The sequence below is a fragment of the Saimiri boliviensis genome, chromosome 15 (assembly GCF_048565385.1).
Source record: "Saimiri boliviensis isolate mSaiBol1 chromosome 15, mSaiBol1.pri, whole genome shotgun sequence".
NCBI lineage: Eukaryota > Metazoa > Chordata > Mammalia > Primates > Cebidae > Saimiri > Saimiri boliviensis.
The window spans coordinates 21,906,419-21,933,626 of NC_133463.1; the positions used below are offsets into that span (position 1 = coordinate 21,906,419).

The window sequence follows — 27,208 nt, forward strand, 5'->3', positions numbered from 1 at the left end:
TGTCACAATCCCCAATTATGGTCGCCAATCCTCCTTACCCCCACCCCACCCCATACGCACAAACCAGAGAAGTGAAAGAAATCAGCATCGCCACCCAAGGCTCCCAGGAGAGAAAGCTTACACCCACCCCACCCTGCACTGGACCCTATGGCTTGCTTTGGCCAATGGCAGGTTAGCAGGTGTGCCAGATGCCCTGTGTAAGCAGATGCTTTGAACAGCATTCCCAGGTTCCATCAGCAATCCTGCTCCTTCCATGGCAGTGCCATGCCTCAGCCCAAGTCCTGAAGTGAGAAAAGCCACAGCTCTGAGCAGCATGGAGCCACTGACCCCTCCATGAAACACAGCAGGAAATAACCCTTTTTGTTGTTGTTGTGAGCTTTAGGGGGTTCCTTGTGCAAATTCTATGTGCTTTAAAATATTTTATTTTTATTTGCTTGTTTTAAGTTTGAACCTTTAAATAGTTTAAGTAAGGCAGCATGGAAATTCACATATCTAGTGACCCTCTTTTCCCCTACTCTTGGATAATTAAGGTATTACTGTGAATAGCCTCAGTTAAAATTGTGCTTGAGGAGATGGTGGGAAAACAGCCACAGGCAGCCAAATGCAGTGTGTTCACTAGACTGTGACTCCTGCACCCCTCAAGTCAGGACATCCGGCCTTGTCTCCTGGAAGCTGGGGAGACAAGTCCTGCTGGGGATGGGTTGGGAGAAGGATCTCAGAGGATGGAATTTTAATGGACTGGGAATACTGAAGATGATGTCACTCATTAGGGTGTGGGTTAAAGACAGCTTTCTGTTTCTGGAGAACCAAGCACCCCAGTACTACCTCGGAGCCTGAGAATAACCGACTGTGTGACTATGCACAAATTATTTCACCTTCTGCCTTGTCACCAAGGATTAATTAATCATTGCAGATTGTCTAGAGACTCCACAATTGTAAATACAAATAGAAGACACCCTCGAATTCATGGAGTTGTGAGTCATGGTCTTGAATATTCATGTTTAACCACGCCAGTCCACGCTCTCACCCAGCAACGACTTTTTGTTTTACTTAGTTCTGAGGGGTCCCCTTCTGTTTGGAAGGTGAAAGGAGGGCTGTACGTGGTGTGTGCCTGCAATACTGATGCCTTTTGTTCTCCTAGGGAGATACTGTAAGGCGCAGTGGCAGATTCCGGGAGCAACATCAGAAGCTCATTTTTGTCCCCCAAAATTTCTCCCCATTAATTTTGCCAGTTGGAAATTCTCTAGGCTTACAAGATCTTTTAGAACTAAAATGCACTTCAATAAAAATATAAAAACAGAACACTTATGAACAAAGACATTGATGTGGGGTTGTCCCCATTCTGTCCTTGCTGTGTCATCTTGGACAGATCCCTGAATTTCCCTGAATCTCAGTTTCCTCATAAAAAAAAAAAAAAGAGTAAAAACAGTACCTACTTCATAGGTGTGTGGCTAGAATAAAGTGAACTAATAACAATGAAAGGTTTAATACATGGCATGTGCTCAATGGATATGAGCAAAAGTTCTTGTTTCTTGATGAATAGTCAAGTGTCATCCACATCGTGAAAATTGTGGGAATTTGGAAACTCAAGAGAACAAAAAGAAAAAAGTGGAGTGGTGGGGGACTTTTGGCAGTCGGGGGCAGAATGGGGCTGTTGGATCTGAGGAATGAAGGAGGAGCTGGCAATCAAATGAGGGGTTGAGGGGAAAGGGGAGCAGAAAGAGAGAAGGAAAGAAGACCAGATGTGCACCCTTTCCATTGTGCCCAGTTCTGGCACTAGTCTATGTGGTACTGGAAGTTACTCCCTGGAATCAGGCAACTGGGAAACTCAGCCTCCAAAATTGTTTTCGCCTCTCAGCCGGGTATCAGATCACGTGTCCCAGTTTGCAGTTCCAAGAAGTTGACATGACAAGAATTGAGGCAGATAAAGTCATGTGGAAGGTTGCAAACATGACCTTGGCCTGTTCTCAGCCCACTGCACCTGGTCCTGGTGAGTTCTGCCCCATTTTTCCAGGTCTCTTTGTGTGGCCGCCTCCCTTTCGCCACTCTTCCACAGTGTGGAAGGATTTAGCTCAGCGTTCCCAGGAGCACCTAAAGCCATGGCGTCGTGCCTATCACGATGGTTGGCTACATTTTTTGGATCATATTGTTTAATCATTCCAAGTTTGTTTCCCACTGCAACTACATTCACCTGCCACTGTCTCAAAGAGGTGGTCATAGGCAGTGAAAGGCCCACGTGGGTGATTGGCAGATATGGCTGAACAGAACTGGGAAACTGAGTCTGGGCTTTACAAAAACAAAAGCCGAGTAACTCCCTCTGCCTCCTTAATCTCCGGTAATAATTTACCGTCAGATGGGAAATTCAGCCTGAGAGTGGTGAAGCTATCTTTGAGCTTAGGAGTTGTTTAATAAATGTAACAAACTCCAGTGTTGCTCTGGGCCCCGGTCAGATTCCATTAGTTCACATATGTCAAGGATTTGAGCAACCTTTTTCCTTCAGACATGGAAAGAGAGTACCTAGAAAGGAACCTTAGCTGGTCATTTGAAAACCACTCGAACACTTCTGGATATTTGTTGAAGGAAGGGGAAGGCTCTCCCATGGAAAACACCTTCAGTTGTTGATGCCCAGGATAGACCGTGTGTTGGTATGTTTGCCTTCTCGGCAGCTCTGGGAAAGATGATCATAAACATAGTCCTGTCAGCTACAAAATAATTGGCAGTATCAATAATCCTGTCTTGTAAATGCTTAGCTGCCTCAGCCAATGCAAACGTCTGAGGAGTCAACCTTCATGGAAGAGACTTGTAACACCTGCTTGGCTGGACTTCACCTTTCCTTTCATTTGTGCTAATGGGTTGATCATTGTACTCTAGATTAGTACCGTCAGCATCAGCATCACCTGGGAACTTGCTAGAAATGCAAGGTGCAGTGGCTCATGCCTGTAATACCATCACTTTAGGAGGCCAAGGCGGGCAGATCATCTGAGGCCAGAAGTTCAAGACCAGCCTGGCCAACATAGTGAAACCCCATCTCTACTAAAAATACAAAAATTAGCTGGACATGGTGGCATGCACCTGTAACCCTAGCTACCCAGGAGGCTGAGGCGGGACAATCACTTGAAACCAGGAGGCGGAGGTTGCAGGGAGCTGAGATCGCCACCACTGCACTCCAGCCTGGGCAACAAAAGCAAAACTCCATCTCAAAAAAAAATTTTTTTAAGCAATTTTATGGGCCCTATTCCCAAATCAAAAATACTGGCATAATTAACAAGACCTCCACGTGATTCTGATGAACCCCTGCTTTACCTTGTGAATTTAGTACTTGAGCATGGGGCCCTTGTTTAATGGTTACCCTTCTCTTACATAGGTCTTTTGAAGTATCTAGTATTCTGAAGTTAGGAGCCAAGTGTGGTAAAGATGTTTCTTTTTGGAAGAAAAGCTTCCTGAAAACCTAATTGCTAGAAGGAAATCAATAAGTTGTCAAGGAATTTTTTAAAAAAAATCAGTACTTGGATTATGACTCTGAAGCCTGGATTTTCATCCTTCTTGCCTGGCTTTATTCTCCAATAAAACTAATTAGCAATTTAATTATGCAAATTTTGGAAGATTTCTTAGTTGGATTGAGTCCAAACATGAAAATAGTGGTACATAAGGACATTTTTCTTAGTGAATTTGGAAACCATTGATTTACAGTAGTCTAGTAATCAAAATCCCTTTGAGCCAGATGGGCATTAAATATGCTGGCTTGCTATTTGTGTAACTACAGTTTTATAGGATTTATTGATCCAATACTTAATCAACCATGTCCAAATTAAAAATAATCCTTTCCAATTCTCCCCCATAATTACGAGTAAGCCACCACCTAGGTATGTTTTGTAAGAGAAGATTTAGGAGTTAGATAGAAACAATCTTGAATTATTTAAATTATTTGTTACATTAAAAAATATATAGAATTATTTTGCGTGGCTCAGAAGAACAGAGCATGACTAAGCATCTAGAAAAGAGGGGAAGACACATTTTTGTTCAATAAAAGGGAGAATTTCCTAATCTTAAATGTCATCCTCAACTAAACAGGTAGCCTAAAGAGTCTCTTGTTACCTGCACAGAGACATTATTCACTGATGAGTGAGAAGTTTTATTCACTAAAGGTTGATGTAGGTGAACTTTCAGATCCCTTTCAGACTCAGAGAATCTACAAGGTATTTTCTAGAACACCTCCCTCACATTAGCTCTCCAACATCAGGCTTGCTAACCTCCTTTCTCATATACAATCTGTTCCCTGAAGCCATGTTCCAAGAAGGAAAAGCAGATGGCCTGCGTGCCAGAACATCACTTCTGCTGATTTCTCAAAAACAGTTTCTGATCATTTACATGCTTCCTTTTGTGTGTACTTCAAGGATATGCTGTATGCAAGAGATCCTGATATGGAGGACCAGAGGCATATGAAATCCAAGCCTTTGTATCTTCATTTCTGACTGAAACTAAATATAATTATGAAATAGAAAGATCAGAGAAAACCAACAAATGAAGAAAACATCTAGAGGTTCACCAGGACTGGAGGTCTCAGTAAACTTTAGGAGCCTTGGTAAACTTTGCAGGCAGCCAGACTTAATGGACTTCTATTAATGAAAACAACTATTAATATTTTGAAATTGTCACATGTTGTTCTATGACACATTTCACAATGTTTCACCATAGCAAGCCAGGGGAATGTTAGACTTCAGATTCACAGCTCTAAAGGCATTTTTCAAATAAACCAAGCTCCTCACTATAGTTGGAAAATAGTTGCTGTGTTTGGCTAATCCATCCATCAGTGAAAACTGTTTTAGTTTACCAGCAACTTTATGCAAAATTTGTATATACCCTAATCAAGAGAACATGAGTGCCTTCTTTATTTTTGTTTTTCCTTAATAAATAATCATCTCTCTTCTTTTCCATACATGATGTTTTAGCGAACTTGCAAATATTATTAAAGAATTGCTTTTCTTTTTGAAGGCTGAGATATTAAAATCAGCCCAACCCTGTTGCATTGTAATCTCTAATATCACATCAGGTTTTAATAAACCTCCTTTTTGTAGCACACATGTGCTTAAGACTTCATGGAAACCAAACCAGTGGAGAGAAGGGATTACTTTAGATGACTTTAAAATATGCATTGTTTGAAATGGCCTCTGGTGACCAGCTCTCATGAATGGCTGATTTTACTTGTGGGGCCCATCATCTGGTTTAATTATATCAGCTCCTTTGTGTGACAAGTGCTGTTCTTACGTATGCTGAGAAATGAAGGTTTACAACAAAGTAATGAGTGAGAAAATAAATTCTGGAAGTGGAACACCATTGGGTGTTTGGAGTTTAAAAGTCCAGAAGAATTCTAAGGACTGGTCTACCAATAAACATCTATTTATAAAGTTACTCCACAGTGACAGTAAGTGTAAATTTGCCTTAAATGTCCATGGACATAGATTATAAGCTGAGCCTTTTCAGGAAGATTTATTTTACGTATAAGACAAGTAACAGTTTAAGATGCTAATGTAGCTCTTAAAATTTTCATTCTATAAATTCTTACTTATAAAACTTCATAATGGTTACTCCTTTGTAACATTATAATAAAATGCTAATTTTTATTAGCTAAAATATTTCCCAGCTTCTGTTCAGCCAGTAAACTAAGACAGATGTCATATTTAAAATTTCAAGTCACTATAGATTCATTATTTGAATCTATAAATGTTAGGGAAATTATGGTTTTAGAAATCTCCTGTGTATCTCTTGAGTTGTTCTTTTTTTTTTTTTTTTTTTTTGAGACGGAGTTTCGCTCTTGTTACCCAGGCTGGAGTGCAATGGCGCGATCTCGGCTCACCGCAACCTCCGCCTCCCGGGTTCAGGCAATTCTCCTGCCTCAGCCTCCTGAGTAGCTGGGATTACAGGCACGTGCCACCATGCCCAGCTAATGTTTTGTATTTTTAGTAGAGACAGGGTTTCACCATGTTGACCAGGATGGTCTCGATCTCTTGACCTCGTGATCCACCTGCCTCGGCCTCCCAAAGTGCTGGGATTACAGGCTTGAGCCACTGTGCCCGGCCTTGAGTTGTTAGTTCTTAAAAAAGGAAAGAAAGAAAGAAAGAAAGAAAGAAAGAAAGAAAGAAAGAAAGAAAGAAAGAAAGAAAGAAAGAAAGAAAGAGAAAGAAAGAACCTAGAATTATCTTTTGAAATACAAATGCATGCTTCACACTGTTTCCCAGAGCTTTCTTTCCTGGTCCTCAGTCTGCCTCTGCGTGAGGCCAGCCGGATGAAGGAATTTGTTGTCCCCCTTCTGCTGTGTTTAACTCTTAGAAGTTAGAGAGTGTTATATTGGAGGTGAACTTGGTAGCATCGAAAATAGGCCAGTGGGCTGGGCAGGGTGGTTCATGCCTGCAATCCCAGCACTTTGGGAGGCCAAGGCAGTCAGATCACATAAGGTCAGGAGTTCGAGACCAGCCTGCCAACATGGTGAAACCCTGTCTTTACTAAATATACAAAAATTAGCTGGGTGTGGTGGTGCATACCTGTAATCCCAGCTACTTGGGAGGTTGAGACAAGACAATCACTTGAACCTGGGAGGTGGAGTTTGCAGTGAGCCAAGATCGCACCACTGCACTCCAGCCTGGGCAACAGGCAAGACTCCATTGCAAAAAAAAAAACAACAACAAAAAAAAAAAAAAAAAAAAAAACCAGAAAGAAAGAAATTCTGCCATTGGGGTTCTCTTTACTATATAAATGAAGACAGCAGCTTCATTTATATAGTAAAATCAGGTGGTCCTCTTCCTACATACAACTACAAGATACTGTTTCGAGAAATGATTTTCAGATGGTATATTGATGTTTCAAAAGCATTTCTTGTAGTACAAGATAGCGTTTTTAGAAATGCTTTTGAAACATCAATATACCATCTAATTGTTTTTTAAAAAATATTTACTTCAATTTAAATGTATCTCAAGAATTGTGGAACTTTAAACAAATTTGCATTGTGCCAGATTATGTACATCAAGAAAACAGACTAAAATGAACCATGTCTAAAAAATCCCCAAATCTGTTGAAAGTATATTTTTAGTACCTAAGAATGATTGAACTTTATACTGTGAGAAAGATTATGTTTCTTTGTTACTTGAGATATGTGTCTGTGTGTGGGTACATATATTTATACGCATATCTTAAGTGTGTGTGTGGGCATACGCACGTGTGTGTGTGTGTGTGTGTGAAGAGAAAGACATAACGTACTGATGAAACATTATGCTTGTGGCATAGACATTAGTGCTCAGCAAACACTTGGGTCTGCCAAATTTTCCAACCCCCTTGCAGTTGAGTGGGGCCACATGACTAGTCGCATCCAATGAAATGCTAGAAGTGAACTGGGTCACTTCCAGGTTGAAAGCCCATAAAAGCTCCTGCAAAATTCTTGAGCTTATTCTTTCCTTGCTTCTTGGTCTAGTTATTGCAGCAACAAGACAACACTGCCCCCATCAGTGTGCATCCATCCATGACTAGGCAGAGCAGAGCTCTCTGCATCCTGTGTGTGACTTGTAATATGAATGACAAATACGCTGCTTTTATCATATTTGGAATTTCCTTGTTATTGCAACAAACTACTTCTGATGACTAATGCCATATCTCAAGGTACTTCAATACATAAAATAAGCTATAAATATATAAAACCAAAGGCAAATTTAATGAAATTTAATGTAACAAGCCATGTATTTTAAGATGTAACTAAGACGCGAAGACCACATTCTAGTCCTTTTTAGCAATATTGCTGTCCTTCCATCAAACCCACTTTTTTTTGCCAACTTTTATTTTAAGTCCAGGAGTACATATGCAGAATGTGTAGGTTCGTTATGTAGGTAAATGTGTGCCATGGTGGTTTGTTGCACAGGTCATCTCATGCCCTAGGTATTAAGCCCAGCATCCATTAGCTGTTCTTTCTGATACTCTCTCTCTTCACACCCTAACCTCGCCCCACTGACCGACCCCCCCAGTGTGTGCTGTTCCTTCCCCCACCATGTGTCCGTGTGTTCTCATCATTCACCTCCCACTTATAAGTGAGAACATGTGCTGTTTGGGTTTCTGTTCCTATGTTAGTTTGCTGAGGATAATGGTTTCCAAGTTCATCTGTGTCCCTGCAAAGGACATGATATTATTCCTTTTTATGGCTGCATAGTATTTTACACAAACCCACTTTAACTGGAGTTTCCAATGCCTCTTCTTTTGGAAATCCAGTTATCTCTTTGTTTTCGTTCTCTTGGCACCATTGAATCCACTGACCATTTGGACCATGATTGGCCACCAATGACCATTATTAGGCGCTTTAGACACTTTGTAACATGTGCTTCAGGAATATTGAGGTTTTTTGGTGGTTTTCATAATATCCGGATCACTTTGGTTTCCTTTGTCATTAATTTTATCTGAAAGAAGCTGGACAAATTTTAATTTGGACTTTATGCATTCTCTAAAATGCCCTTGGGAAGCTTGTTTTTTTATGGCTTTAGTTCCTGCTTTTAAGAGGCAAAGTCTCAAAGGTACATTTCTCACCTCATCCTTCTCACTCTTCAACTCCATCTATTTTCTTCCTCCCTGAAAAGGAAGGTAACAAACACTGTCAATTGTTTCCCTTGAAATGATAGGTTTATTTCATTCATTATTTGAGAAAATGTCTACCAAACATCCAAGACCAAAAATTCTTTTAAGTAAAAGTTGAGTTTCTTTTTTTTTTTTTTTTTTAAAGGCACTTTAGCTTTCAGCTCGGCCACCTCATGCTTTTCCTCAGGACACCCATCTTCCTCCCCGAGCCAGCAAGGGACTTTGTGTCAATCTCCTATCTCAGAAAACAGAACAATGAAAAGAAAAGATGTGTATTCAAGGTCAAGGTTTAATAAAATGAGTGATTTTTCTGCTTCATCTTAAGTGAAGCTGTTTTTTGTTTTGTTTTACTGTATGTGAAGCTTTTACCATTCATGCTAAGACAAAAGCGGAAAGCATTTCTACCTACCACTGCTCTTATGCCATCTGTAGAAACCTCAGCACATTGAAGAAAGCAAATAATGTAGCAGTATTCTTATCAAAGTAGTTCTGGCCTCACGAACCTCCCAAAAGGGTCATAGAGTCCCCAAACGTCCCAAACTATACTGTGGACATTGCTGTATGGACAAAAGCAGGGTGCTTTTGATGTATTGGCCACCATCCCCTCTAGAGACCTAGCACCAGCTGCCCAGCCAAAGTGGGGACAGGGGAAGGTAGAGGTCCCCTTAAACCTATGGGAGCAACAAGGGTTTCAGTTTAGATTGAGGTATTGCAGGACAAGCATATGTGATCTAAACATTCTATCCAGTTGGCTGGACATCTTTCCAGTCTTTTTTTTTTTTTTTTTAACATGTGACTTGAAACATTTAATGCCATTTTTACAGTTTGGCTTGACCTCCCTAAACAAAGTCCTATAAACTTTCCACACCAAGTGACCATAACTACAACTGCTGTTTTCATTTCATGGCTTGGAGTAAAAGCAACTTATATTCTGGTCTTGATTGATGAAGAATACAACACTGTTCTTCAAACTCACTCTGTACGTGTGAGAAAAGCCTTTCTACATTACTTTCACTTTCTACTCTTTCTCAAGACAAATTGTTACTCTGTGAGGACTCCTGTTGTCTACCACAAAGTATCCAATTCAAACATTACATCCTTGTCTCTTCTGTCAAGCTCTGCATTTTTGTCCTTAAGGACTTTTTTCCCTTTTTTCTTTTCCTTCTGGAGCTGGAAACCAGGCGGTAAGAGGATGACAGGCTTTAAAAGGTCATTTTTGAATAAAAAATTGTCTGTGTGCAGTGTTTCTAGAGAGGCATGTTTTGTGTGTTTTAGTGAAGAAAGGTGAGATAAAAGAGAGAGAGAGGACTCTTGCTGGTCAGACTAGTCAAAAGATTCCATTTTCTTGACCACTTAATGTATATCCTTGTAGGTATGAACTCCCTGAATTGATAACAAACTGGTGGTGGGGGTGGGGGGGGGAGAAGCTAACCAAAGGGTCCAAAGTTCCAGTGAGAAAGGAGGAATAAGCTTTCAAGGTCTGTTGCACAGCAAGGTGACCACAGTTAATAACCATGAATTAACTGTATGTTTCAAAAGTGCTAGGAGAATAGATTCTTCTTTTTTTTTATTTTTATTTTTATTTTTTTTTTTTGAGAAGGAGTTTCTCTCTTGTTACCCAGGCTGGAGTGCAATGGCATAATCTCGGCTCACCGCAACCTCCGCTTCCTGGGTTCAGGCAATTTTCCTGCCTCAGCCTCCTGAGTAGCTGGGATTACGGGCACGCGCCACCAGGCCCAGCTAATGTTTTGTATTTTTAGTAGAGACGGGGTTTCACCATGTTGACCAGGATGGTCTCGATCTCTTGACCTCGTGATCCACCCGCCTCGGCCTCCCAAAGTGCTGGGATTACAGGCTTGAGCCACTGCGCCCAGCCAGATTCTTTTTTTATTGTGCTTTAAGTTCTACAGTACATGTACAGAATATGCAGGTTTGTTACATAGGTATACATGTGCCATGGTGGCATCCATCACCCCATCATCTACATTAGGTTTTTCTCCTAATGCTATCCCTCCCTTAACCCCCACCCCTCCTATCCTTCTCCTATCCCTCCACCCCCTTACAGGTCCCAGTGTGTGATGTTCCCTTCCCTGTGTCCATGTGTTCTCATTGTTCAACATTCACTTATGAGTGAGAACATATGGTGTTTAGTTTTCTACTCTTGTGTCAGTTTGCTGAGAATGATGGTTTCCAGCTTCATCCATGTCCCTGCAAATGACATGAACTCATCCTTTTTTACAGTTGCATAGTATTCCATGCTGTAAATGTACCACATTAACAGAATGGATATTTAAATGTTCTCACTACAAAAAGCTGGTAAGCATGTGAGGAGAAAGACACATAATCTATCTTGATATACACTTGATATAATCATTCCACAATGTATATATCAAAACACATTGAACACCATAAATATGTATAATTATTGTCAATAAAAATAAAAATTTTAGTTAAAAAAATAAACTGTGGCAGAAAAAATGGAGATCTTTTATGCACTTCTCATTCACCAGAAGGAAAGTTCACTTCATAGGTAAACATCACTTTCCCTTTTCCATATTAGGAAATGACTTTTGATGTAGCTTATGCAAAGGTACCATTAAAGCTCATTTGCTTTTTCCTAAAGGAAGAAGTCAAGTAAATGAGATAAAGAAAAGAATTACTAGCAATGTTGACTGCGTTCTGCAAAGCTTTCGGCATCTGGATTGTCAAGAACTTTCTGTTTCTTGTGTCACTGGTTACGTAAGCTCAAATGCCACTCTCTGTCCAGTGCAGTGAGGCTGTGACTGTTCCTCCCAAGTTGCTACTGTCAGCAGAGGTTGGTTCACACTATAGTGATGCACAAAGGGCCTCTTTACTCCCCCCTCACACACCTCTGCAGGCTTTGAGAGGGGAGCAAAGTTCCGCTACTTAAAGAACCGACCTCTAAGAAATTTTTGTATTTAACTATTTAGACTGACCCATGCTTTCTGAGAACAAGCCATTGTGTGCCATTTTATTCCTTTAGTTTTCCTGTCCCTTCGTGCCTGTATTGGGTTTCTAGCGATTTAAAACAAATGCACAGAAACCAAACTGTGAGGGCAGAATAATTGCAGGCTTTCAGTGTTCAGCATGCACAGCAATCACTGTGGAATAGCCCTGAGTTATTAAGAAGAAAGCACCAAATCTTACATGAGTGACTTCTACAGAGCTACAGGATCAACTGGAGCTGGCTTGTTAGTGGCAAATAATGTAGTCAGGACTGCCTGGCTGCAGACACTAGAGTTTTGTATAAAAACCGATTTCTTCTTGTCTATTTCTCTCCCTTGCAGTATAATTACAGGCTGCAGAGTGAAAAGCATTAGAGCTGTTTACAAAACAGCTCATAAACTTTAAAATAATGGGGATATGTGTGTGTGTTTGTGTAAAACAAAATAATGTGTATGGCAGGGGTAAACAGTATCCAGTCTTTCTTCGTTCTTTTTTCACTGCTCCTGTCACCCTCCAGAATTAAGGGCATGAAGTTGAGAGACAGAGTCCTTTCCTCCTGCTATGCAATGCTTACACTTAATTAGTTATGCCTACTTAGCCAATGCCAGTTTATGTTGCAGATAAAAATACAGATTCTCAGGTGTATGGGGACTGAGTGGCTGATGAAACAGACCACTATCTAATTAATTTTAGCACAGCTTAAATTCCCATCAAGAGGTTCCCTCATGACATATGAGAGAAAGATTTTATTTTTTTAATGAGCCCTTTGCTATCTTTCCAAGAGAAAAGCTTTCAGCAGGTTAGTGTTCCAAAGTGAGAGAGGCATTTTTCCAACCCTTTCAAAAGCCTCCTTCTGTGCAGCTTTGCAAAGATTTTGCAGCTCGGCCTTCTGGATTTTATTTATTTATTTTTTAATGTGGAAGGGTAGCCGCTAACTTCAGGCTTGGGGCCAATCAATCATTTTGCTTTGCAGGTTTAAGATCTGTGGCAAAGCAAAACCCCTATGCTAGCCCCGCCGTACTGGTCTCGTCAACGATAAGCCTGGTAATTGACAGTCGAGAGGGGGCTCCGCCCACTTAGGTGCCGGCACAAACTTAGGACACGAGTGGGACAGAGGACCCAGCCTTGCACAGAGGAAGCACCTTTTCCTTCTGGTGATTGATGGGGAACAGAGAGGAGCTTTTCAGAGGCTGGAAAAAATTGTCCCAGTCACTTACTATGAAATCTTTGTCAGCAGAAAGGACTCTCCTGGGTAGTGAATGACATAATGCAGATGACAAATGACAGGTGTGTGTTTTGTTCTGCTTGCTAGGTACTCAGTATCACATGCAGGTGAGTCAGCACTTCCCAACGTTCCCCTTGCACCATCTGCTCCCCACATGCAAACACTCCTTCCCAGTGCTCTCTGGTTTCCCTGGCACTGCTGGCTCTTCCTAATCGAATCGTCAGCTCTTTTGGGGATGTGTAAAGTACTGTTAGAGTGTGAACAGGGCGATACCTTACCACCCTTTTATGGATCTGATTATGAAATGAAGATAGCATTTGAGTCATTTGTTAGCAGTTCTGAAAGTTGTTTCCTTCTGTTCCTCCCTTTTGGATCACAGAAGAAAAAAATATATAATATATACACATGTAATATGCTGTTGCAAGAGACTACTTCAGATCAAAAATCTGTTTTTAAAATCGTTGACTGATATTTCCTTTGTATTTTTTTTCTCTCCCTTCCAGGACCCTATCTGCAGATGTTCTGAATACCTCTGAGAATAGAAATTGATTATTCAACCAGGATACCTAATTCAAGGTATTAGCTCTTGTCAGAAAGCTTTTACGTTTGAGCTCTGTGTTGGAAATTCTATTTTGGCAATGAATTGAAATAGGAAAAGTTGGAATGAGAATAAAGGACAAAAGTGAATTTGCAAAATAATCAAGTGCTTAAAAAACTACCCAGCACTTGTGAGGGTTTGCTATTTCTGACTCATGTGCAACCCTGTCTCTGCCAGCTTATGTGCCAATACTGACTTATTTGTAGCCCTTTTTCTGCAACTGTGCTTGGGGTTTGGATTTCATTTTAGTCTCACCGTCTCCATTTTTCTCTGACTTCCCAGAACTCCAGAAATCAGGAGACGGAGACATTTTGTCAGTTTTACAACATTGGACCAAATACAATGAAGTATTCTTGCTGTGCTCTGGTTTTGGCTGTCCTGGGCACAGAATTGCTGGGGAGCCTCTGTTCGACCGTCAGATCCCCGAGGTTCAGAGGACGGATACAGCAGGAACGAAAAAACATCCGACCCAACATTATTCTTGTGCTTACGGATGATCAAGATGTGGAGCTGGGTGAGACACTGAACTCTTCACTTGTTAGTCTCTTTTGTTCAGATGATTTATCAAGTCTCAGGCTTATCAGTAACACTTAGTCAACATTTGAAGGTTTTGCACTTAATTATTTGTACCTTAACCAACTCCCTAGTTTATGCAGTGAACGTGTATTGATCCTGAGGCATTTGTTCTGTGTTTCAGCATTACTTTTCTGGTGTTTTGCTTTAGAAATGATCGGAGAAGGAGCCCGGGGGAGTAGGACAAAGGAGGAAGAGGGTCAGCATCAAAGACTGTAGAAGTAAAGGGCTGAAAGCCCTCAGTTAAGAAATGTAAAAATATTTGGGCAAAGTTGTTTCAAAGAGTATGAGGAGGTGACTGTAATTCTATGCAATGGATATGAATATAGACTGATACCGAAGGAATTTTCAGTGGTTATTATTATTAGAGTGGATTACCTATTCACAGTTCGTTATAGTAAACTGTTAGGTAATTGAAAGTTGCAGTGTTCTATATGTCTTGTGGCAGAGAATTCACTTACTACTGCCTTAGATATGACGCTTTTTTAATTAGCTTGCCTGGGTTAATTGTAGAGCACCCAGAAATCCTGCCAAAAACTAGTGATTCCAACGTACCTTCTGTACTATCTGACTGGGTTTCTTGTTTTCTTACCTTCTTCAATGGCCCAGCCCTGGGTCGTGTTCACAAGCTGCGGGCCAGTTCTCCTAGTGCACCTAGTGCGAGGCAGATAGAAAGCTTGCCCCTACAAGTTGTCACTACTCATTTCCTTTCCTGATCCCAAATTCCTTGCTCTCAGGCATCACCCAGGTTGCTTAGCCATCACGTCCAACCTGACCGAGAGCCGAGTCTTCTAGCAGAGCATGCTGGGCTCCTGCTGCTCAGGTTCTCGAGGATAAAACTCTCCATGCTGGTACTTGGTCTCCATGGAAGGGGATTTTGGTTTCCCACTTGAAACCAAACAGTGGGATCCCAATAAAGTTAATTTCTTGGCTTCAGCTGGAAGCAAATGAGCTAAAAGCCAGCAGAGGTCATTATTATTCTTTGGGGAGTCCACCCACTGTTGTTTTTTTTTTTTTTAACAAGGGTATTGATTTTCAGGCAACAGACCAAAATGAAAGGTGTCACATGTACATGAGTATGTATTTAGCAATATGATGTTAGCATGTATGTAAGTGGTGGTTTAAATGTTTTCATTCACTTACAGAGCAAGTAATTTTAGCTTTTTTAGAGCCTTATGGGTCCATTTCAAGTTAGTTTAGTCCCTATTATGTTAATAGCACAGTCTCTGCATGAGGATTGCAATGTTAAACACTTGCCCTCTGCTTGATCTCACACCTGAACTCACCTTCCTTAACATCTCACCCATCCATCGCTTTTGCTACAGCTGAGATCTCTGAATCTTCTCATCTGTCCCAGTTTTTCCCTCACTGGTTTCTCACCTGGCCTGCCTGCCTCCTCCAGTCTTGGCCTCTCTTGCCCACCCTTCACGCCGTTGCCAGAGTTATCTTTCAAGTATCTATCTGATCAGATCACTTTTCTGCTTAAATTCCTTCTGTGGTTTCCCTTTGCCAAGAGGATTAAGCCCTTCTCCTCTGAGCCATGCGGGCCCTGCCTCCCTAAGTCTGTTTTCCTTTCCCCCACTTTCACTCTGTGCTTCATACACACAATTGCAACCTCCCCAAAGGCATCTGGTGGTTTCAGCCCCCTCACCTCTATCCATGCCTTTGCACATCTTCTCCCCTCTGCCTTTTCCTCTTTCTCCACCTGGAGAAACCCTACCTGTTCCTCATAACCCAGTTCATGTCATGGGTTTGGTGTTCCCAAACCACCCTTCCCTCCAGCAGCACAGATGGAACTCTGCTTTGTACCCCAAGAACATGACTCCAGCATGGTGCTCATTCCACCATGCCCTCCCATGCCTGTCCTTGACCGAGATCAACCCGAGAGCAAGGGTATATTTTATGTTGCACTCCTAGTGCCTGGGAATATAGTGGGCGCTAAACTAACTTGAAATGGACCCATAAGGCTCTAAACAAGCTAAAATTCCCAGAAATAAATATAAGTATTCATCACGATCTACCTCTTCTACAGCACTGTCTTTAACATATATTAAGGAATTGCTCATGAGCAGTTACTAAGTATTGCCTTTTGCTGGGGGCATGTGAACATCACGGTGAAAGGTTGTAGACCAGTCTCAGTCCACTCAGATGTTTCCTACATATTTACCTTTAACTCCTACATATTTACCTTCCTTGATTTTCTAGCCAGACAGCGTGCTAAGAACTACTAGCTCATTTGACCTTCACTGTAACTCTATGAAGTAGTTACTATTCTCTCTTCGATTTACGTATGAGAAAACTGAGGCTTAGAGATGTCACGTAGCTTGTGCTGAGCAAGTAAATTGAGAAACTCAGACATGTATTAGATCTGAGTCTCCACAGCTACACATTTAACCACTATCCCTCCCATTAATCAGCCGTCTATAGACAGTTATTGAGATAACTGTTTAACCTTCCAAAAACAATATGCAAATGCATAAGAATATTCTAGGTTTTGGGAGAGAGAGAACAGAAGCAAAAGATGGGCCCCTGGCAAACACAAAATGACTAGGAACCACAGTGAACTGTGCATTGGAAGTCCAGAGAAAACCTCCTTTCTTGGCAGAAAAGTCATGCTCTTGGTAGCAGTTCCCACCTGATGGACACTTTTCCTCATTTTTCTGTAATCTGCTCATAATCCTTGAACATTATTCCTCCAGATTTTGGGTGTTTTTTGTTTTGCTCTTGTTTTTTACCATATTAACCATTCTTAAGTGTATAGTTGAGTGCTGTTAAGCACATTTACATTGATATGCAACCCATCTCCAGAACTCTTTTCATGTTACAAAAGGAAAACTCTATACATGTTAAACAACAACTCCCTTTTCCTCTTCCTCAATCCTGGCTGCTATCATTCTACTTTCTGTATCTGTGAATTTGACTATTCTAGGTACCTCATATGGGTGAAATCATACAGTATTTGTCTTTTTGTGACTGCCTTATTTTACTTACCATCGTATCCTCAAGGCGCATCCATGTTGTAACGTGTATCAGTGTCCTTCCTTTTTAGTTCTGAATGACATTTCATTGTAGGTATGTACCACATTTTGTTTACGCATTCATCCACTGTTGGAAACTTGAGTTGCTTCCTCCTTTTTTCTATTGTGAAGAATGCTGCTGTGAACATGGGTATACAAAGAGCTCTTCGAGACCTTGCTTTCAGTTATTTTGGAGCTATACCCAGAAGTAGAATTGCTGGATTGTATAATTTTATTTTTATAATTTTGAGGAACCACCTTACTATTCTCCATGGCAACTCACCATGTGACATTCCCTCCAACTGTGCACAAGTGTCATAATTCTTCCACATCCATGCCCACACTTGTTATTTTCTGGTTTTGTTTTCAATAGTAGCCATCCTGATGGCATGAAATGGTATCTCATTGTGGCTTTGATAGGGTTGGGTTTTGTTTTGTTTTTAACTCCAGTGTAATATTCTTTGCCAAGTGTTTTAATAAAACTTCACCTAATGCAAACCTTTTTGCACCTGTAATGCTGTAGGCAATTTTGGCTACTGTGTCTCCAAAAAGAAAACAACAGACTTAGAAAAGACTTAGAAGAACAATTATGAAAATTCTAATAAAATACATTTCTCATTGGGAAAGTATAAAACAATCCTATCTCTTTGTCTAGAAAGATGAAGGCTGAGAAGGGCTATAATCAAAGTTTATAAAATCAAGCCAGGGAGGAAAGCATTAGTTCATTATGAGCAGGAGCCCTTCCCTTCATTTTCAGGACAAACAATTACTCTGTAAAGGGAGTAAGACACATAAGGAATTCATTAATAAGAGTGCTAGAACCTTGTATGTGGATAACACTTCATCTTTTTCCAAAGAACATTTTGTTCACATTATTGTGAACGAATATTGCCATCTCACTCAAGTTGGGTGGGTAAGACGAAATTCGTCATCCCAGGAGAAAACAGACTGTGGAAACATTAAGTGGCTTAACCATGGTCCCCTTCCTTCTGAATTTGCTTTTCCCACAACTTAAGAAGTTGGTCAGATTGTGCTTATACCTGTAAATACTTCGGGTTTTTAGGCTAGAATAATGGATGAAAGATTTACAAACTTTTTTTCTTTTATGAGGAGTCTCACTCTGTCACCTAGGCTAGAATTCAGTGGTATGGCCTCAGCTCACTGCAACCTTCGTTTTCCAGGGTTCAAGCAATTCTCCTGCCTCAGCCTCCTGAGTAGCTGGGATTACAGGCATGCGCCACCACACCCAGCTAATTTTTGTTTTTGTTTCTGTTTTTTTTTTTAGTAGAGACGGGATTTTACCATGCTGGTCAGGACGGTCTCAAACTCCTGATATGCCCACCTTGGCTTCCCAAAGTGCTGGGATTACAGGCATGAGCCACTGCGCTCGGCCAGATTTACAATGTTTTAAGCTATGTAAACACACGTGGAAATGATCAACAGGAAGTTTGGGATAATGGCTACCACTGGGGAAGGAGTGATGACCAAGAGCATCAATACATTCACATTTTATTTTAAGATTAAAAATATACATATATATCTATGAAGGAATATAATCATGTTAAGTTTTGTTAAAGCTAGGAGATGCATTATTTATTCTGTTTACCCTACACTTGAAATATTTTATAAATCAGAAGGAAGAAAATAAAAAATGTTTGAGGGTCTCCTCTAACTTTCTGAGACTAGCATCAAAGAAATTGGGCTCTAAATCTTTCCCAAATGGCCCTTGGTGCCACTCTGAGAAACAAAATACTGAGCAGATTAGACCATTGATGTGACTCAGTATGGCATTTCTTGCATTCCTAGGAAATTCGCCTGACACTGACGTCTCAGTAACATTGACCGGATGTTTCTCTTAGAGCACATGTAGAGGGAAGCTATGAGTACATGGAGATATTTTGCTTCTTTAAAGCAGAAGCCAGACGCAAGGTATTCAGACCAGAGCTAGCCCACAGAGGGGTGTCGTTTGATGAGCATACTTTTCAAAACTAAGCCAATATTTCAAAATCAGATTTTTAAATATATATTACATATAAAAAATCAGACTCTGATTTTTCTTGAAAACTCAAAAGAATGAAGGCTTGCCTTCCCATGAAGCGGTCATCAGTTAGATGCTTGAAGAGGAGCTGCAGCTGCTGCTCTCAGACATTGGGGTCCCCACTATTCTGCTGTTCCTCAATACTTACACCAAGGTGCAGGTGCCATTTATCATTGCGACCATACTGTTGTTTTTGTTATAGTCAGGAAAAGTTCTATAAACCGTGTCCCTGTCAAAGGCAAAACAATGAAAGACACAAAGGCCCTCTGACTTTTCTCATACCTGGCTGCCTTCACTTCCCTGCCTTATCTGTGTAGCCCTGTAGGCATGTGAGCTTCCATTCCTGTAAGTAGCTTTTAATGGCCTTGCACTCTTTCCAAGGGGCCAGGAGGAAATAATGAGTCTTAGTGACCTGGAAACATTCCAGACGAATGTATTATCTTCTCTTTTTTCCCTTCTTCTTCCAACTAGCTTTTCGCCTTTGGTTTTAGCTAAAAAACATCTGGTTTCTTTCTTACCAATTCCATAGTTTGGGTAGGAAAAAAAATATCATTTAATTATGTTACTTTTTATATGCATGTGCTTTTAGAATTAGAATATTCAAGGGATCGTACAAGCATTTTAATATAGGAAATATCGCTGTTTCATGTTTCATACTTTACTATGAAAATAACATTTGGCATGTGAAAATGGCAGGGAAGTATTTAATACAAACGACTTGAATATTTAAAGCATTAGCCTTACTTCACATAAAAGAATGACATTGACAAACATTCCCACACAATCAGTAAGAGCTGGGTTTGCTCGTTTCGGCACTCATCGAACCATGAATGCTGCAATCCACAAGAAAGTATCTCTCTAGGAAGCCAGGTATATCTGAATCCCACATGCCTGGGACTTCCGTAAGTGATGATGACAATATTTATTACTGAATTTCTAGTTCTGCAAGTTTTTCTGGGCATGACAAACAAGTTTGATGAAAAAATTAATATTTAATAATGCACAGCATTGCATATTCAAACTCTTAAGATACGCGTATCAGGAAAGGTGAAGCTTTGTGTTTTTTTGTTTTTTTGTTTTTGGGGGTTTTTTTGAGACGGAGTTTCACTCTTGTTGCCTGGGCTGGAGAGCAATGGCAGGATCTCAGCTCACTGCAACCTCTGCCTCCCGGGCTCAAGCAATTCTACTGTCACAGCCTCCTGAGTAGCTGGGATTACAGGCATGCACCCACCATGCCTGGCTAATTTTGTATTTTTAGTAGAGATAGGGTTTCTTCATGTGAGTCAGGCTGGTCTTGAGCTCCTGACCTCAGGTGATTAGCCTGCCTTGACCTCCCAAAATGCTGGGATTACAGGCATGAGCCACCGAGCCAGGCCATCTTTGTTTTAAAGTCTAAAAATGTCAGTGAAGTACTTCAGAAACTCTGTGTGATTTTAGCAAAGTCATTCAAATTAGTGGGACATTTTTTCCCATCCTTTTCCTACAAATGATTTTCATATGAAGTCATTTTGTATGAAATGTTTTGGGAATCAAGTAGTTGGAGTATACAGAGTGATTTAAATTCCTCACTATGGTTCTGTCTAGCCACAGCCTCATCACATACTCCAGCCAAAGCACTATTCCTGGAGCCTTGATTTTTAACAGTGCCAAAATTGCAAATATGGTGGATCTTGATAGGTTTCTGAAGGGTGGCACCTCTCCCTCTCCCAGCCACCACTGACCTCTTCAGCATCCTGGTCCACAGCCGATGGCTGTCACAGCACCGCCATATTGCAGGAGCAATCACAGATGTTCTATGTCCCAACTTGGACCTGGGGCACTGGGACAGCGTGTCTTGGCAGTCCTGGGACTCAGCTGTGGCCTAGACCTTCCCTCTCATCAAGCCAGTCCAGTCAGCAGAGCATGTCCACCAACTACGCAGACATAACCATGGTTGCTTCAGAGCCTGTGTGTCTGGCTCCCACCCCACGGGACAACTTAAAATAACCATGAAGTTGGGCTTTTGCTTGGGGTGTGGAGTCAGTGTGTGTAGAGAGGGAGAGAGCTGATATTTGTATTTAAAAAACAATATCCACATTTTAAATCTTAAAGCATGGAAAACGCAGTTAACCTCTGTTCTCTCCTCCAGCTTTTCTACTTCAGATGTAGATTACGGAGAAGAAGGTGGAAGAGGCAGGAGAAAATTTAATGTGATGGGGTTGAGGTGAGCACATAGGGCAATGACAGCCTCGTTGGCACACTCCTTGAGGGAAGTGCTTTGAGGGCATCATGCCGTTTGCTCAGCGACAATCTTGTAAACCAGTGGGAGTGGGGAGTGCTGTTATAACCTCCGTCTTACAGACGAGAAACGCAAACCAAAAGAGGATAGATGACTTGCTCAAGCTAATCTGTGGCAAAATCCAAATGGTTTCCAATATGTTCAAGTCTAGGGCTCTTTCCCTTCTCAATTTTATCCTCGTCAGCCCTGCCTTGTGAATCTGGTTATGAGTGTTCGGCCTCACAATTCATATCATTCCTATGAAATAATTGTTCTAATAACTGAGAATCAGCACCATTTGCATTTCAGGCACCAAAGGCCTGAAACTTACAGAAGTAAAGAGCTTCAGCTTAAAACGAACCCGAGCCCTTCCACCTATCAGACAGAACATTGTCCTGTCCACCGCTCTCAACAGCTGTGAATAAATAACCATGAGTTTTATTACAGAATCGTTTTTCCTAAGGTTTACCAATAAAAATTCAATGGCACAATCACAGTGGGAATATATATACAGGGTAAGGCTGTGTTATTGACTGACATTAATCATTGCACAGCCATAAAAAAGGTGCTGGATGCTTTCTTCACTGGTACACACTAACAGTGGAGCGAAGAGATTCAGATTCCTGCACACCGTTATCTGTCTCTACCCAGAGAATCCACAGAGATCAGAGGCAACAATTAACACCAATGTGGCAGTCAGCAGCTAGATCTGCGGCCTACTCATGCTTCATCAGTGCCTGAGCCGCTGAGACCATTTCAGCTCTGAGGGGAGAGTAGGAGACAAGTGTTAATGTCAGTCCATATCTCCCCTAAGAGACGAGAAGAATCAAAACATGTGACTGTCGAAAGACAGACCTATCGCGACCACAAGCAGATGTCAGTTCCGTTTCTCATCTTGAAAATGCCAGTGTCACAGTCAGCACTCAAGAGCATGGTCTCTGGGCAGACTGGCTGCATTTGCTTCTGGGTTCTGCAACTGCGGGTCTTTGTGGCCCTAGGCACATCATGACTTAACCTTCTGCACCTCAGTTTCATTATCTGTGATATAAAAATAATAGCTACTAGCACCAATCACAAAGGGTTATTGTCAGGATCAGATGAATTGCTCATGTGAAGCACTTAGAAGAGAACCTAGCTGAGAGTAAGTAGAAAATCAATGTTTCTTTTTCCTGTCTACAATATACCTTACAGTCTTGGCAGTGGTCTAAGCCACTGAGATCACTCAAAATGAGGCACCCGCTACAATCGCTTCCAGCTCTAGGCTTCTCGGATTCTGCGACCAACCTAGAATACTTCTCCAAGTGAGATTCACTGAGAGGCAGCTTCAGCTTCACCCAGGGTTTGGTAGAAACACAAATTCTCAGGCCCCATCCTGGACTTACTGAACCTGTATCTTGGAGTGGGTACAGGATTCTGGGGCTTAATATGCCCTTCAGGTGATTTTCAAAGTTCAACAAGCATTGTCTCAGAATCTTCTCTTTACTGAGCATCTTGAAGCCAGATTCCCACTTTTTGTTTTGTTTTGTTTGAGACAGACTCTCACTCTGTCGCCCAGGCTGGAGTGCAGTGGTACAATCTTGGCTCACTGCAACACCTGCCTCCCAGGTTAAAGCGATTCTCCTGCCTAAGCTTCTCAAGTAGCTTGGACTATTGGCGCATACCATCACACCCAGCTAATTTTTGTCTTTTTACTAGAGACGGCATTTCACCATGTTGGCCAGGCTGATCTTGAACTCCTGGCTTCAGGTGATCTGCCCACCTTGGCCTCCCAAAGTGCTGGGATTACCAGGTGTGAGCGACCACGCCTGGCCCAAGATTCTCACTTTCAAGGACCGCAGTGGTGGAGCTGTACTGTTAACAGTGCCTATAGGGATCCAGTGTCATCTTGGTTCCCTTTGATGTGTGGACTGACTGGTGGGAATGGGGGCATTTGGAGGGATTGCTTGGGACTACACAATCAGCTCAGTTAGTCAAGGAAAGGGTGATACTGAGAATGACAGGAGAATCCTGGCTGGGGCACTTCCAGCAGGGATGAATTGGGATACGTTTTAGCCCCTGTTTTTATATCATTTTGACTTTAAATCAGATTTCCGCCTCTGTCCCATATTTGTAGCCTAAATGAATCTGTAAACTAGAGATCATAGTGCTGCAATTCAAGACCTTGGATGATGGCCTCAGCTGCATTTTTCTTTTACTTGAATTCAGTTAAGGGTCTTAAAGGAAACTCTGAAAGCATGTTCTTTGAATTAGACTACTAGACAATGAAAATCCATCAACAGTGTTTGCTGTTTTCCCCAAACCCAAGATACTCGGTATCTAACTACTGCAGAGATCTAAAGAAGAGCAATGAGACGTGACGGACATCTTCAGTGTCACCTTTCACTGTCCTTCCACTTCTACATCTCCGTTCACCTCCTTGTCTCTGGGATGTTCCTCCTGTGTGATCCCAACACAAACAGAAAATGCAACATTTCTAAAATTGCTTCTTAGGGTCGCTGTATGTCAGAGGCATAGTAGTCCACGTTCTTCTCTCCTCAGGGCCAGACGGCTTCAGCGACCTCCTCTGTACCCTTTGCAGCCCAGCAGTGAGCCCTACTCAATCCACGCCCCACCATTGCAAAAGCAACACCTCTCCAGGGGCTTGCAATCCACTGCAACCTGCAATCCACTGCAGCAGCAACACCTTTCAAAGGCTTTTTTCTGAACATGTCATTCATGCCTTTGACACGAAACCTAACTCTACCTTTGCTTTTTCTATTCTATCACATCCAGTATCTCTGCCCAGCCTTTGAGCTATTTGCTAAATCTGCTTTCCACACTTCATGAAGAGAATTCTCCATATTTCTCTTCCTGCCAGGAAATCAATGTGTTGTTCTCATCACTCTGCTTCTTTCTTCCCACCTCCAGAGCATCCCACATGTCACTCGCCACAATCCCCCAATGATATGCTTCACTCTTCAGATATTTTCTTCCTCCTTTCCCTCCTTCTGTCCTCATCTCTCATTTCAGAACTCTTATTAAGCTTTCACTCCAAATTCCCTCTATTCTTATATGCCCTGCTACTGCTATATTCACATTGTTACCTGAGCATTGCTTTGCAAATATCCCCAAGTGATTTTTCTCTCTAGAGAGTTTATTAGTGAAGACCAGAAGCAGAAAATTTCCCATTTCTTTTGTTTATGCTACACTTGGGAGATCAGCCTGGAATGCTGAGGTTGATAGAACGTTTTGCATGAAGTAGTCACTCACTACATGTTATTCACTGACTACAAAAGGTTCCTTGATCCCTTGAAGACAACCAGAAGAGAAAGAGCAGTTAGGATTGCTCCTCACTGAAGCATATTTTAGGGAACTCTAATGAGACCCAATTAGAAACCTTCCTCCTGTTCTCATATGCGTCGTGTGAATGGTAAAAGCTAATATATGAAGAAACGGGGCTGACCATGGCTCTTTGGACTGTTGCATGCTTCTCCTCTGCCCTGAATGCTTGCCTGGTTTGCATTATGATTTCCTTCTTTGCTGGAAAACATAGATTTTTTCTTTCTTTCTTTGGAAGAAGTGGGACCTGTTGGAAATCTGAGGCTCCAAGATTCAAAGGCAATGGGCTTGGCTGCAGTGTCTGTAGTGCGCTTCTTGACAAGTCTTGAAAAGACTATTGAATTCTGGCCTGTGCTTTTCTGCAGTGTTTGGATGTGTTTCAGCTGCAGTGTTTGGCTGGATAGAGTAATCAAAATCGTTTTTTTTCTTTTCCTTCTTCAGCAATCTTGTGTCACCATTTCATCCTTAAAGTTAAAATGGAATGTTTTACAACCATGCAATACTTTTGAGTGCAATCAAATTTTAGCTCTTTCACAAGCAAACAACCTATCCTTAAAAATGGTGCATAAATAGGTTGAATATAAATTGATGGTGTTATCCTAATAGAAAATCTGGCAAACATTTGGTGAGCTTGCTAGAGGATAGCAACTTGCATTGAAGATCTTTTTAAATTATTATTAAACACAGGCATTTTGATGGGACTTCATAGGGAAGAATTTGTTTTTCTCTTTCATATGATTAAAGTGTTATAGTAGTAATCTATACCAATAATCTAGTAGCAATGTCACTAGTAGATTGCATTTGTACTGGGCTGGGGGTTTTATGCTCTGTGGATCAGGCTATTGTTCTCTGATAATCTTCAAAGGGCTGCTGGCCTTTGAATCTGCTCCATATCTAAAACTGTAGCTTTCGTTATCAGATTAGCCTGTGTTTTCTTCTTTGTGATTACAGAGTGGAGAAGTGTGTTTATTATTCTGCAAAATACTTAAGATGGTAGGATCCTAAATGTTTAATTTTGTTGTAGAAGTGACAGCTAATCAAAGTATAGACTATCTGAAGCCAAGGAAAGGAAACGAAGAAGTCAGGGAGACAGAGGCACTGAGGGGCACAATAGAAATGGGCATTCATGTGCTGCACTTTGCTAAAGAATGCTGGCACTGTACCTTTCAGGGTCCCTGCAAGTCATGAACAAAACGAGAAAGATTATGGAACATGGGGGGGCCACCTTCATCAATGCCTTTGTGACTACCCCCATGTGCTGCCCGTCACGGTCCTCCATGCTCACCGGGAAGTATGTGCACAATCACAATGTCTACACCAACAACGAGAACTGCTCTTCACCCTCGTGGCAGGCGATGCATGAGCCTCGGACTTTTGCTGTATATCTTAACAACACTGGCTACAGAACAGGTAAGGGATGACATTTCTAGCCCATGAACCTCATGTAATACGTCCTAGACTCAGGAAAAAGCGTTGTGTAATGAAATACATAAAGTTCCAATAAATATCTAAAAAAGGATCAAGTGCTTTTAAACTGCTTGGCATCTACCCCAGGGTCTGGGAACACAGTAGATGATCAAAATCATTTATTGAATTAATGAATAACTGATGCATAAATTATACATGTGTACCTTGTTGATTCATGTATTTGTTCATTCATAATTAATAGGATTTGGAAAGTTTTTTTAGCTTGTGGTCATATTTAGGTCGCAAATGTTCACTTCTACCTTTCAGGAAAAAAAGACCATTTTAATTGCTATACCTACTATTATTGTTTAACCTACACATGACAGAAGAGGTTTTGGTTAATCGGTTTTTTGAAAATTGGGGACTTCTTTCAAGAGGGGTGGTGAACATCACGGTAATCTTTCTGGGAAAAAAGCAAGGCTCCTTCTGGTAATGTTACCACTAAGGCCCTATCCTCCCAGCATGCAGATGATGTCCTTGGGTTTTTGTAGCATTTCTTCATGAAAGAACACAAGGTTGATGATAGAAGAGCTACAGTGCAGACATGGGTTGTTGTTGATTTTTCTTTTCCGGAATCGCCTAGGCTTAAATATAAGAATTAAAGATGCTATGATTAAAGCTTGTTCAAATGACTTTCAGGCCTACAGTTTGTCCATTTTGAAGATTTAAAAGTAAAGGATTTCAGATAAATATTCTCGTGAATCTCTTTTAAAAGCAAAATTAATCTTTCCCACTGGATTCAGGAAATATATGGCCATTTGCTTCTTTGCAGAGTGCTCTATGGGCACTTAATACTTGTTATTTATGGATGAAAATATTGATTGTGCATATGATAACACTGTCACTCGCAGACAGCTCAAGATCTCGACTCACAGAAGCAGCTCCTCCCCTGCTTCTCAAGGGTGTTTTCTTATGCTTAGGAAAGAAACTAGGTTACAGAGAGGTTACAGAGAGTGCCTTATCTGAGTGTGTTTTCTCACATTAGTGATTTAAATTTACAGCACCTTTCATCTGAGGACTCTAAAGCAATTTGCAAATCCATCAAACATCCCTGTAGAGTTCATGGGCGGCAGATGTACTTAGCTCTGTTTTATAACTGAGGTGGGGATTTCAAATATTGTGTGACCAGCTCAGAAACAGA

The 27,208-nt window shown here is 41.2% G+C and overlaps 1 protein-coding gene across 7 annotated transcripts in view; it reads left to right on the top strand.

Annotated features, from left to right (window-relative positions):
• SULF1 (sulfatase 1) overlaps positions 1 to 27,208 on the top strand; it is a 180,792-nt gene that overhangs the window by 74,863 nt on the left and 78,721 nt on the right. For all 7 annotated transcript variants that reach the window (XM_074386746.1, XM_074386747.1, XM_074386745.1 and 4 more), the window contains exons 3-5: positions 13,303 to 13,375; positions 13,680 to 13,911; positions 25,771 to 26,010. In XM_074386746.1, the coding sequence (XP_074242847.1) occupies positions 13,740 to 13,911; positions 25,771 to 26,010 (412 nt within the window). In that variant the 5' untranslated portion in view covers positions 13,303 to 13,375; positions 13,680 to 13,739. The remainder of the gene's footprint in view (positions 1 to 13,302; positions 13,376 to 13,679; positions 13,912 to 25,770; positions 26,011 to 27,208) is intronic.